This window comes from Balearica regulorum, chromosome 4 (genome assembly GCF_011004875.1).
Source record: "Balearica regulorum gibbericeps isolate bBalReg1 chromosome 4, bBalReg1.pri, whole genome shotgun sequence".
Taxonomy (NCBI): domain Eukaryota; kingdom Metazoa; phylum Chordata; class Aves; order Gruiformes; family Gruidae; genus Balearica; species Balearica regulorum.
Genome location: NC_046187.1, coordinates 43,190,643 through 43,200,909, shown reverse-complemented (window position 1 = coordinate 43,200,909; position 10,267 = coordinate 43,190,643). Strand labels below are relative to the sequence as shown.

The 10,267-nt window shown below is 39.4% G+C and overlaps 2 protein-coding genes across 5 annotated transcripts in view; one reads left to right on the top strand and one right to left on the bottom strand.

The window, feature by feature from the left end:
- Positions 1–1,747: 1,747 nt before the first annotated feature.
- On the bottom strand, positions 1,748–9,851 carry SPCS3 (signal peptidase complex subunit 3). Its single transcript, XM_075751923.1, has 5 exons — positions 9,528–9,851; positions 6,946–7,019; positions 4,254–4,330; positions 2,682–2,797; positions 1,748–2,198 (listed from the first exon to the last, which is right to left on the bottom strand). The coding sequence occupies exons 1-5, from the start codon at positions 9,668–9,670 to the stop codon at positions 2,066–2,068; spliced, it is 543 nt and encodes a 180-aa protein (XP_075608038.1). The 5' UTR covers positions 9,671–9,851; the 3' UTR covers positions 1,748–2,065.
- ASB5 (ankyrin repeat and SOCS box containing 5) overlaps positions 9,463–10,267 on the top strand; it is a 42,258-nt gene continuing 41,453 nt past the window's right edge. For 2 of the 4 annotated variants that reach the window (XM_075751919.1, XM_075751916.1), the window contains exon 1: positions 9,463–9,602. The gene's annotated coding sequence lies outside the window, so the exon portion shown is untranslated. The remainder of the gene's footprint in view (positions 9,603–10,267) is intronic. The other 2 variants (XM_075751914.1, XM_075751920.1) reach the window with 1 other exon arrangement.

Genomic DNA, 10,267 nt, shown 5'->3' with positions numbered 1-10,267 from the left:
GTTGAATGCCAAGCCACAAGGACTAAGTTTCAGTAAACATTTCAGGAATATAATTTATGAATAAACCAACCACTTAACTTGGCAATTAACAAAACAACTCCACAACTCTGCCCAATTATCTCTAAATTTGTTTTCCTTCTATATAACAATATTAAGTTCTCTAAAACAGTTTTTAGAGCAATATATACATTTGATATCAAAGCACAAAAAAAAAAATAGGATATATTTCAACGTGCTGATTATGCTAATCTGTGGAAAACAGCACAAGTTGAGAGAACTGGAATTCATGTAAATATGTTGGATACAAATGAAAAATTGTCCTAAAATATTCCTGTGAAAATATTTTTTTTTTAGTTTTCACACTTAAAAAAATTGTTTGTAAAAAGTCAAAGCACTTTTTGGAAATTTTTTTCAACATCTCTTTGATTGATACACCGACACAGAGAATGTACTAAATAGTCACTTAGGGATAATTCACAAATATTAAAGATCCCTTTTTAAAAGCAAGTTGGCTTCCTCAAAATCCACCTGCTCTTAGGTGAAATCACAATAAAGGGGGAGACCCTGCTCCAATCTTTTGCGTCTCTTCTTTTGAAAGGTTTGTCACACTGCAATTCTCATAATTTTTCCTAATTTTTTTTCCTGGTTTACAGTATTAAAAAGCTTAGTTTTAATAACAGACTCTGCTTGCTCTTTGCGAAAGTCCTCAGCATCTTCTGAACGTTCAACATCTGGCAATAAATTCACTTCTACCGTACTTTGTTTGGATATATGTACATTAAGAACTACGTAAGGAAGGCGATAGTGGCAAGTGCTCTTCTTTCTGGATACACAATGGGCAGGAAGCACCAATCAGTATAAACTGTCGTTCTCACCAAGAGGCATCCTGACACCATTTCTTCTTTCTGTCCCCCCAGCTATGACAAGTATTTATGGCTGCAGCTGAGTGCAGGAGGACCCAAGGAGCAGGATGTGCAGCCGCACAGGCCACTCCTGAGCAGAGGTGTGACTGAAACTGCTGCTCACTGCTTGCTGCCTTTCCTGGCTGATGCAAATTGGGAAGACTTGCAGGTAGACTCATATTCAAGCTGGTAGATCTGTCTAAATTTCTCTATCTTCCCATGGGAATTTGTCTATTTCTTAAATGCTTTCCCAGACTGTTTTGGATAACATCTGTCCCCTTTCTTGCTATGGAAGGGCCCCTGTAATATTAGTTGTCCCAGCCCCCTCTGGAACAAGCAAGTTCATTCTTCCTGCTAAGCAGATCCTAATAAAAATCAAGCAGTTGCTCTGTAGACAGTCTTTCTTAAAGCTTTTCCTTTTCTTACTGACTTGTGCTTAAGACATCAAAAAGATTTTTTGTTTTTAATTCTTCCAGTGAACTGCATTATAAGCAGTTATTAAAATGTTTTATAATACAGAATTGCATGTGGGCTACATCAATGGCACTCAAAACATGATCTACAGGCTGAACGACAGATAGTGAACTGTCAGTTTTCAAAGTAGCTGTTTGCAGGCCTAGAAAGGAGCAAGCTTACAATACTGTAACACGCTCAGCATGCATTTAGCAAAACGCAGTAAAACAGAATAGCCGTTTCCTTCAGGCACTCACAGAAACTAAATTCAGAAAGTGTATTTCAATTCTACACAGATTAAATGACTATCACAATACCTCAAAAAAAGAAACCAAAACCCACCAAAATACCACCACCCAAAAAAACCCCAACAAAACCAAACAGTAAGACTATTTTCTGGTTTAAAAATGTTTATTTAAAAGAAAAGGAGATCTATACCCAGATGGCCAGGAGAAAAAAAAAAAAAAAAAAAATTCCTCAGTTTTCCCCCCAAAACCATTAGTCTGCAATTTAGCTTTCCCTTCAGATTCAGCTTCAATGTTTTATTTAAAAAACCTTGAACTTTCATTTCCTTTTCCTATATTGTTAGACCTGAGGAAAATAAGTACCTTTCACTGAAGGGTTGCAGGGGATGTGAGAAGTAACCGCAATAAAATTTATTCACAATATACAAGTATAAAAATATCTTGCTTAGGATTCAGTATTATAATTTAATAACTTTTTGTTGTTTCATAGGTATCTGGGAAAGGTACAGACACATGTCCTGATCCTGTTACAAGAGGTAGAATGCCAGCATTTGGTACAACATTCCAGGAGAGAGTCAAAGTGACGTTCCTGTTTCCCCTGCAAAAGCAACAAAGATTATCAGCACAAATACTCAAGTTAACTGATTTAATTAACAAATGCTAATATTAAATAAATTAGGTTACACATTGTTTTCCTGATCCAGAAACAGTGGGCTTTTATGTAGTTATTTCATGAAGTATTACCTATTCTCCAGGTAAGATTTTTTTTTTTTACTGTTGCCTAACTCCTTTGGAGTTGAACACATCACAGAACCAATTCTACACAGACAAGAATACTGGAAGTAGAATCCCAGAAGCCTATTGCTCATAATAGCAGTGCATCTTCTAGGCTATAGAAGAAACAGGGTATCTTGTATCCCAAGGTCATCTTCTAACACTCAAACTACAAAGATGCAATAGACTGACAGAATATCAGAAAGAATGTAGGTACCTTACCACAGCAATAAAACTACATATAAAATGCAAAGTATGCAAGTAAATCAAGATACCATGTATAATAATAGTAATAGGATTTACTTACTTGAGACCATTTCCATCATCGAAGAAAAAGTACTTTGACTTCATGTCTTTTAAGAACAGCCTTGGATTTTCTCCTCTCAACATGATCTTGTCCCAAAGGACCACCTGGTTTAGAGCCTAAAAATACAATTGTAATTAAGTCAGCTAGGTACCTTACAAGATCACATTCAGTCACTGGCATTTCATAGCATTATTCATCTAAAACCCCTGAAGTTTAAATACATGCTTGCAATCCAAGACTAATTTAACAAAATAATGCTTTACTGGGGTGAGGAGGGGGAATCAGCGCTACTACACACTTAAGTGTGGCACAGAATAAATGGAAGCAACAAACAACAGCTCAAACATGAGAAAGCCATTTAAAAGTCATAAGCTTGCAAAGACTTACAAAGTATGATGGGTTTTCCTTTTGAATTGCAAAGGTAAGTCGCTTTTAAAGCGGTATTTAGACTTTATTACAAATAAAGGACTTAAATTGAGCTCTCGTGACACTGCCTAGGTATTTAACATTTCTCCAACTTTAATGGTAAAAAAATCTCTACTTGAATTGCAAGTGTAACCCCAAGAATTGTATGAACTATTCAAAAGACAGATCCCAAATTCATAAATATTTGAAGCTTTATACTGTTCTTTAAGTAGTTAGGTGCTAAGCAGTATTGTTTAGTACCTTTTAGAACAATTTAGGAAAAAATTCTCAATATTTGTGAGAACTAGTGATTTATATGAAAAAAATGTAAAAGATGAAACAAGACAATGAAGTCCCAGACCCTAATAAAGAACCCTAAAAACTATTTTAGTACAAACACAATATCCACCAGCATGTACAAAATAACTAAGGTACTTTAAAAGAAAAAAAGAAAAGTAGGGAGATAGTTTTGTGCAGCAAGTTAATAAGAGAGAACCCCAAGACTTCACTATATCCTTGCAATGTGACCACAGTAGCTTAAACTAGAATTCAGTGGCACCACAGCAGCATGGTGTTCCATTAAAACATTTTATTTCCATAGGCTGTTACACACAGCTTGTATCAGATCAGTGAAAAAAGCCTTCAGTTATTCAAAGTGAAATATCAATAGCAACCAATTTAAAAAAAACGCAGCAATGGAATTATTTTGCGAAGTACGACATGGGAACATAAATGTATTACGGGGCTACAGTAACCGGTACTGTGGCAAATACTTCTGTGATCTATGAACAAAAGACCCACCATACCTAGCCAGACAAAAGGCCACTATATCTTGTTTCTAACAGCAGTCAACTGCAGAACATTAGGGAAAAGTAAGACAGACAAAGAGGTGAAAAAAATAATTTACAGTCCACTACTGTAAGCAAACAATGCATGTGTTACTTTTCTTCCACTCTGCTGGGCACATATTAAGTTAGGTTTCATCAGGGTGAACTTCCCACCCTACACTTAAACTGTCAAGAAAATAACAATCATGAAGGCCATTAAAAACAGTCTGAGCTAGTAGGAAATGCTACTGCCTTAACTCTTCCCAGCAGAACTTCAGAATGTTAAAAATAGCTGCAATACAAAATGGGTAATTGCTTCAACTTTCTTTTTGATACTTACATTGTTTTTCGTTGAATATTCTGCAGACAAATATAGAAACAATTGTTTAACATTCCAGTCAAATATACTCTGCAGATGTATGCAAGTTAAGAAAAATACCATATTGTACTTACATAACCTTGCATTTTTTTTACTAGATCTAAATAGACTATGATAACTATAGTGAGTTCTTACATTTCAACATACCTCAACTTATTTATAAATGAGAGCACTTCCAGGAGTTCTAACATAGATTTTAATCATATTAAAGCAACAGGTTTTTTTTTTAAAACTTATTTATGAAATCTAACAGCTATTTCCTTCAATGATTTAAGAGTTCTATATTTGACAATGCAAGCTAGTAACCATAATCTGCTGCTAGACAATCTACTATAAAACCTTAAACATAAAAGGCAAGACAGAATTCTTCAGTAAATACCTTCAAAGTGATTATTTATACTAACAAAGAACCCTGGTATCCAACTGTGGATCAAGATACAATAGCATTAAACAATACATAAATATGAAATTGGCAGAGTGCAGAGAGTTCAAAGAGCCTGTAATACCCACATTAGAGAAGTGAGTAAATGGGAAGTATTTCATATTGGAAGGGACACCAGGAATTAGCAGATTTAATTACCTATTTACTACAAAGAAAGTCAGATTATTAGACTGAAACAAAATGCTGCTTAGCTTTTGATCAACAGTAAAGAACTGATGACTGCCATCTGAGACTGCCAGTATAAAGCTGATATTCTAAATACTTGTGGTTTATTTAGCAATAAAATGCACCATGTGTGACTGCTAAGGAAAAGACCTTTTAACTGACAATAAAGATTAGCTGTAACCTTTTATTTCACTGTCCTCTTTTTTATTCTATTTGCCACTATCTCAAAAAATAAGTGATACAGATTCCCCAACCAGCCTCAAAATCTGTTCTACCTTGTTCCACTCATCCCAAGACTGAAACATGCTTTTCAGCCTCTATTTCAAAAGTCAAGTAGGGAAAGAATTAAGTAATTAACTATTGTTGTTGCAAGAATAGCTGGAGCTATTTTACTTGAATATTTTTCATCATTTAACTCAAAACAACAAACAAGATTCTGAAGATCTCCTTTGTGGGATTTCTTATTACTTGCTAAAGTTAGCCATGAATGAAGTAAGATAAAAAAGAGTTTGTGAAAACTGTCTCCTCCCCTTTCCTTTCTCTATTTTCTTTTTCTAACTGTCATTTTATTTAATTCTTCTTGAGACTAACAACTTGTTTACATTAGTCAAGAGAGCCCATGTACCAGTATCTCTTTACAAATTTCTTCCAAAAAAAACCCCACCTACCAGAAAGTTGTATTTTGCAACTCTACACACTGCAAGGTTTATTTGTGCCAGGCATGAAAAGCTAAAAGTTTTTATAAAAACTGACTTAAAACTATTGCTACTATTAAAAGTTATTAAAACATGGACTCTTTATGTCCACATACTACAGACTAATCCTTGTATATGAACATTTCTTTTAGAGGTCCTGAACTGCCTTGCTCTGCTTTCCCCTATAGACACTACATACAATTCATCTGCTTTAGAATTTTAGTCTCTCGTTTTAATATGTATAAGCATTTCAGAAGTAAAACTCAAGACTTAGGAATTCAGCTCTCCTGCTTCCAGCCAATAAAAAAAAAAAAAATCCCTTATTCCTGTGCAACACACACCTGCAAAAATCTGATTAACCTGTTTATTCAGTGTTCACAAGCATTCAAGATTTGTATTTTGTTTGGTTTGCTTACACAATGTAGTACTCTTCAAAACAGGGAAAGGGAAACACAGAGGTAAGCACTGTCTTGCTTAACACAGTGACAAAAAACAGCAGACAAGGAAAAATTCCAGGAATTTCAGCCCAGCTGCAAAGCAAGGCTTAGTGTAATCACCTGAGGTAAAGCATGTTGCCGTATATTTGGTATCAACTCTGCAGAAAAGCACTGATTTTTTTTTTTCATATCAAGACCATGCTGCTGTCAAAAAAACCTGTCCAAAACAAAATAAAACAAAAACCACCCCTACACAACTCTCCTTCCCCAATAAAACACAAACAGGGAAGCAGAGAAATACAAAAAAGTTACAAAAAGGTAACAGCAATGAGAAAGAGCCTAAAAAGTAATGTGATAAATTTTGTAGTACCTCGTATACTTCCCAATGAATTTCACAGAATTCAATGTTAAAGATTTGATAGCTTAACATCTTTTTATTTTTAAAGGAAGACAGGTACTTGTATGTAACTATGATGTGGCCAGAACTTAAACTTGCATCAGTTTCTAGATTCAGTACGACAGTCAAAACAGTATGTTACATAAATCCTATAATTAATTCACACCTCAAACCACCAACACAAGCTTCACTTAACGATACTGTCCAGATGTTAAACAGCACTTTCCATTATTAGATACAGCGCACTTCACTATAGAGCCTGATTTTAAAAACAGGCATTAAAAGAAGAGGAAACAACTTGCCCTGTGTCATCTACTAGAGAATGAACAGCTATTCCAAGTTCTATTTAACTGCCCTAGCTATGTAAAATACTACTTTTCAGTGCTTTAAATTTTAAAGACAAATTGCCAGCTTTCCTCAAGTCCTGAACACCTGAAGATTATAAAGTAACAAGAATAGATGTCAAGATGTTCTTATTTCAAAGTGTTGGCAAACCAATTTTTTCCATTAAGGATATCTGCAGTAATGTCAAATGTGACGAATCCCAGATCACTTCTTTCTCTAGGTCCAGTGAAATCTTCTACATTTTTTCTAAGACAAAACAAAACACAAGATTATCCTTTCTCATTATTTCTCTTTCATGTGTTATATAAATTATTATTCTTATTACATATTTTCCTCATCCATTTTCTGTAGTTTCTTTTAAATACTTTTGGCTAAAATACAATCAACATTACAATATAAAACCTGCCTTCCAGAAATTATGCAGCCCCAGTTTTGAATGACAGGCCTTGCCACCACAGTAGTCTAAGTTATACAAATAGCCTATAGACTTTTTCCTGCTAGCAAAAATCTGTATCTATCTGTACCTGAACCGCACTACATTTCATTTCAGTAAAGTGTGTGTGAGCCATCCCCAAACGTATAAAGCTGCTTGGATCACCAGCAGCATAGCTGTCTGCTGGCAATCATTTTCAATATTATTTCTCAGCTTTCCATAAAAAAAGTCTCTAGTGCTCAGTCTCATACAAGACACTCCAACCATTCTGACAAAACACAGTTTATGTTTGTAGCTCACACAAGTTAAAAAGATTTCTCCCTGGAATGTATTTAAGTAGCAGTATAAAGAAAATGCTTATTTTCTTCTACATGATGGAAAATCATATCTTTTAAAAGACTTTATTACAAATCCACATTTGGAGAAATATCTGACATTGCCACACTAAACCACATTAGAAAGAAACCGGAAAATAACAAACACACAGCAGATATTTTCATATATACTCACAAAGCTTATCAATCTACCAAACTTACCCTCTACAAAGCGGAATACCATAAGCAGGTTGGCAATCAGCTATGAACCTTAATTCCTCATGTAACAAAAACTGTAGGAATCGTGAACTTACTAGTTACATTTATTCCAGTTTGAAAATTATTCCATTAAAATATAATTTCATTAAAATGAAGTTTAGTAATCTCAAAGAAAAAAGTTTACCAGCAGAAAAAACACTTTTAGAGCCAGATGTTAAGAAAAACACCACCAAAACTTCCCAATTTAAGATTTGCTATGAATTTCCATCCCTTTGCAAAAAGCAACATCTTTAAGTAATAACTCTTATTACGCACTTCATTTCTGAGTAACTGTCAATCTAGCGCAGTAATGGGCCTTAAGTCTGGGGTCTGCAGAACTTCTAAGAAAAGTCCAAGAAAAGCAACGAAGGCGTAACACCCCTCATTAATATCACATCTGTGCATCACAGAAGGGAATGGCAATATAAATCTTATCCAGATTAGGCATTAGCATGCTACCTCACCTATGTCAAGTTCACCAAAGCACTCAAAAAAATCTGCTTTTATACCAGTTTTATGCTGTTTGCAATCTTCAATCTAGCATAAATAGGAGGTTTGTTCTCCTGAGGTATTAAACCAATCCAAAAGGAGACTGCAGTTTCCCACTCTTCATTTGCATTCATCTTCCCTTTCAAATCCTGCTGCTAGCCATCCACTGCCACTTTACCCTAGGGTGGCTCCAAAGCTCCACGAGCTGCTTTAGCTCACTAACCTCACCAAACCCAAACCCAACAAACTCATTAGTTGAGTTAAAGCAGCTCAGTAAAGTATCCTGTTAGCCCCATTCCCTTGTGCAGCTCTGGTAAAGGACCACGTTGCTAGAAGCAGGGGCAAAGTCCTCCATTTTTCGGTGGCAATAACAGCTGCTCAACTGCTTGTGCAACTACAGCCCTCCACATCATACATACTTAAGTTGATGGAAGTTTCCTGTGACAAAGTTTCCTTTTCAAAAAAAAAAAAAAAAAAAAGAGTAAAAAAGGTTCCCCTGGCACAAGTTTGCATCAGCACATTGTGTCATGTTGGCAACACGCTTTTGATGTGGTATTACATATTCTACACCTGGTGCATTTCACAGGAAGATAAGCTATCCCAGTCAGTCTACTGTCACAGAGCTTGTGAAAAAGAAAATATGTTACCAGTGGAAAAATCTAAGGGAACTAATAATTTAAAAAACCGTGCTAGGGAGATAAGCCGTACGTTCATTTAGGTCTCTGCTCCCGCACAACCGCCAAAAGCAGCTCGTTCGACTCCCCTTAAGTCACCACCCCGTTACAGGGAACGCGACTGGTGTTTGTAAGCAAGCAAGCGTGCCGCGACACACCGGCCCCCAGCAGCAGCTGCAGCAGGTCAGTAGTTTAACGAGCAGACCGGCAACGAAACGCCCAACGCGGGCGGCGCCGCCTCAGCTCCCGCCCGGCCGGGGCGTGAGGCGGCGGAGCGCCGTCGTGGGGCTGTCTCATTGGCCCAGGCGGGCAGCGAGGGAGCGGGCAGGAAGCCGAGACCTCGGCGGCCCCGGCCGATGGAACGGCAACGGCGAGAAACCTCAGCTCGCGTCTGCGCCGTCCCGCAGCCGGGCGCTGACGTCCCCCCACGCGCCCCGGCCGTTACCCGTCCCGCAGCGGCTCCTCGGCGGGCAGCCCGGGCAAAGCCGCAGCTCCCTGACAAACGCTTCCCCTCCCCGGCGGGCTGCTGCCGCCGCCCGGCTCGGCCCTCCTCCGCCACCCCCTTCCTTCTCCCGCCCGCACTCACAGCGTGACCCGGGAGACGGCGATGCTGACGGGCACGCTGCGCTCCTTGAATGCGGTGGTGATGAAGCAGCCGAAGGTGAGCGCCGCCATCACGCTCAAAGAGAAGGCGAAGAGCGAGTTGGCCCGGGACAGCACCGTGTTCATCTCCCCGCTCGGCCCGGCCGCCGCGCCGCACAGGCTCCCAGGCTCCAGCCGCTGCTCGGAAGCGGGGGGGGCGGCTCCAGGGGGCCCGGCGGCGCTGGGACGCGGGTAGAAGCGGGACGACCGCGCCTTCGCTGGGACCGCGGAGGAAGGGGCGCGCGCGCGGCCGGCGGGGAAGGGCGTGGTCTCGCCGAAAAGCCCGCCCAGCCGGGGCGGGGCCACGCGCCTCCCGCACCGCGCCTGCGCCACCGGCGGGGTCGCGCCGCTCGGGCTTCCGCCAGGCGTGGGGCTGTCTCGAGGCGAGGTTGCTGGTGGCGGCGGGGCTGTAGCTGGCAGGCCGCCTGCTTAGCGGCTGTTCCTCTGCCGCTCCCCGTGTCTACTTTTGTCACCTAGCCGTTAGTTTTGTGTCGCGATGCCCTTTGAAACCCCCACCCTTTCTCCAAACTTGGGAGTTTGGAGAAATGAATGCGTTGTGCCCTTTGGCTGTCACCTGTCAAAAGTGACTGACTTTCATAAAAGAGCCTGTACAGTGTTTCTGCATCGGTCTGGTTTATAGAAGAAAATAATAGCTGAAGACAAGACGTACCTGCTTGGTTGCGT

Coding starts and splice junctions, on each gene's coding strand:
- SPCS3 (XM_075751923.1), bottom strand. CDS start 9,670: ATGAACACGGTGCTGTCCCGGGCCAACTCGCTCTTCGCCTTCTCTTTG. Junction 2,798..4,253: donor AATATTCAACGAAAAACAAT/GTAAGTATCAAA, acceptor TTGTATTTTTAG/GCTCTAAACCAGGTGGTCCT. Junction 2,199..2,681: donor GATGATGGAAATGGTCTCAA/GTAAGTAAATCC, acceptor TTGCTTTTGCAG/GGGAAACAGGAACGTCACTT.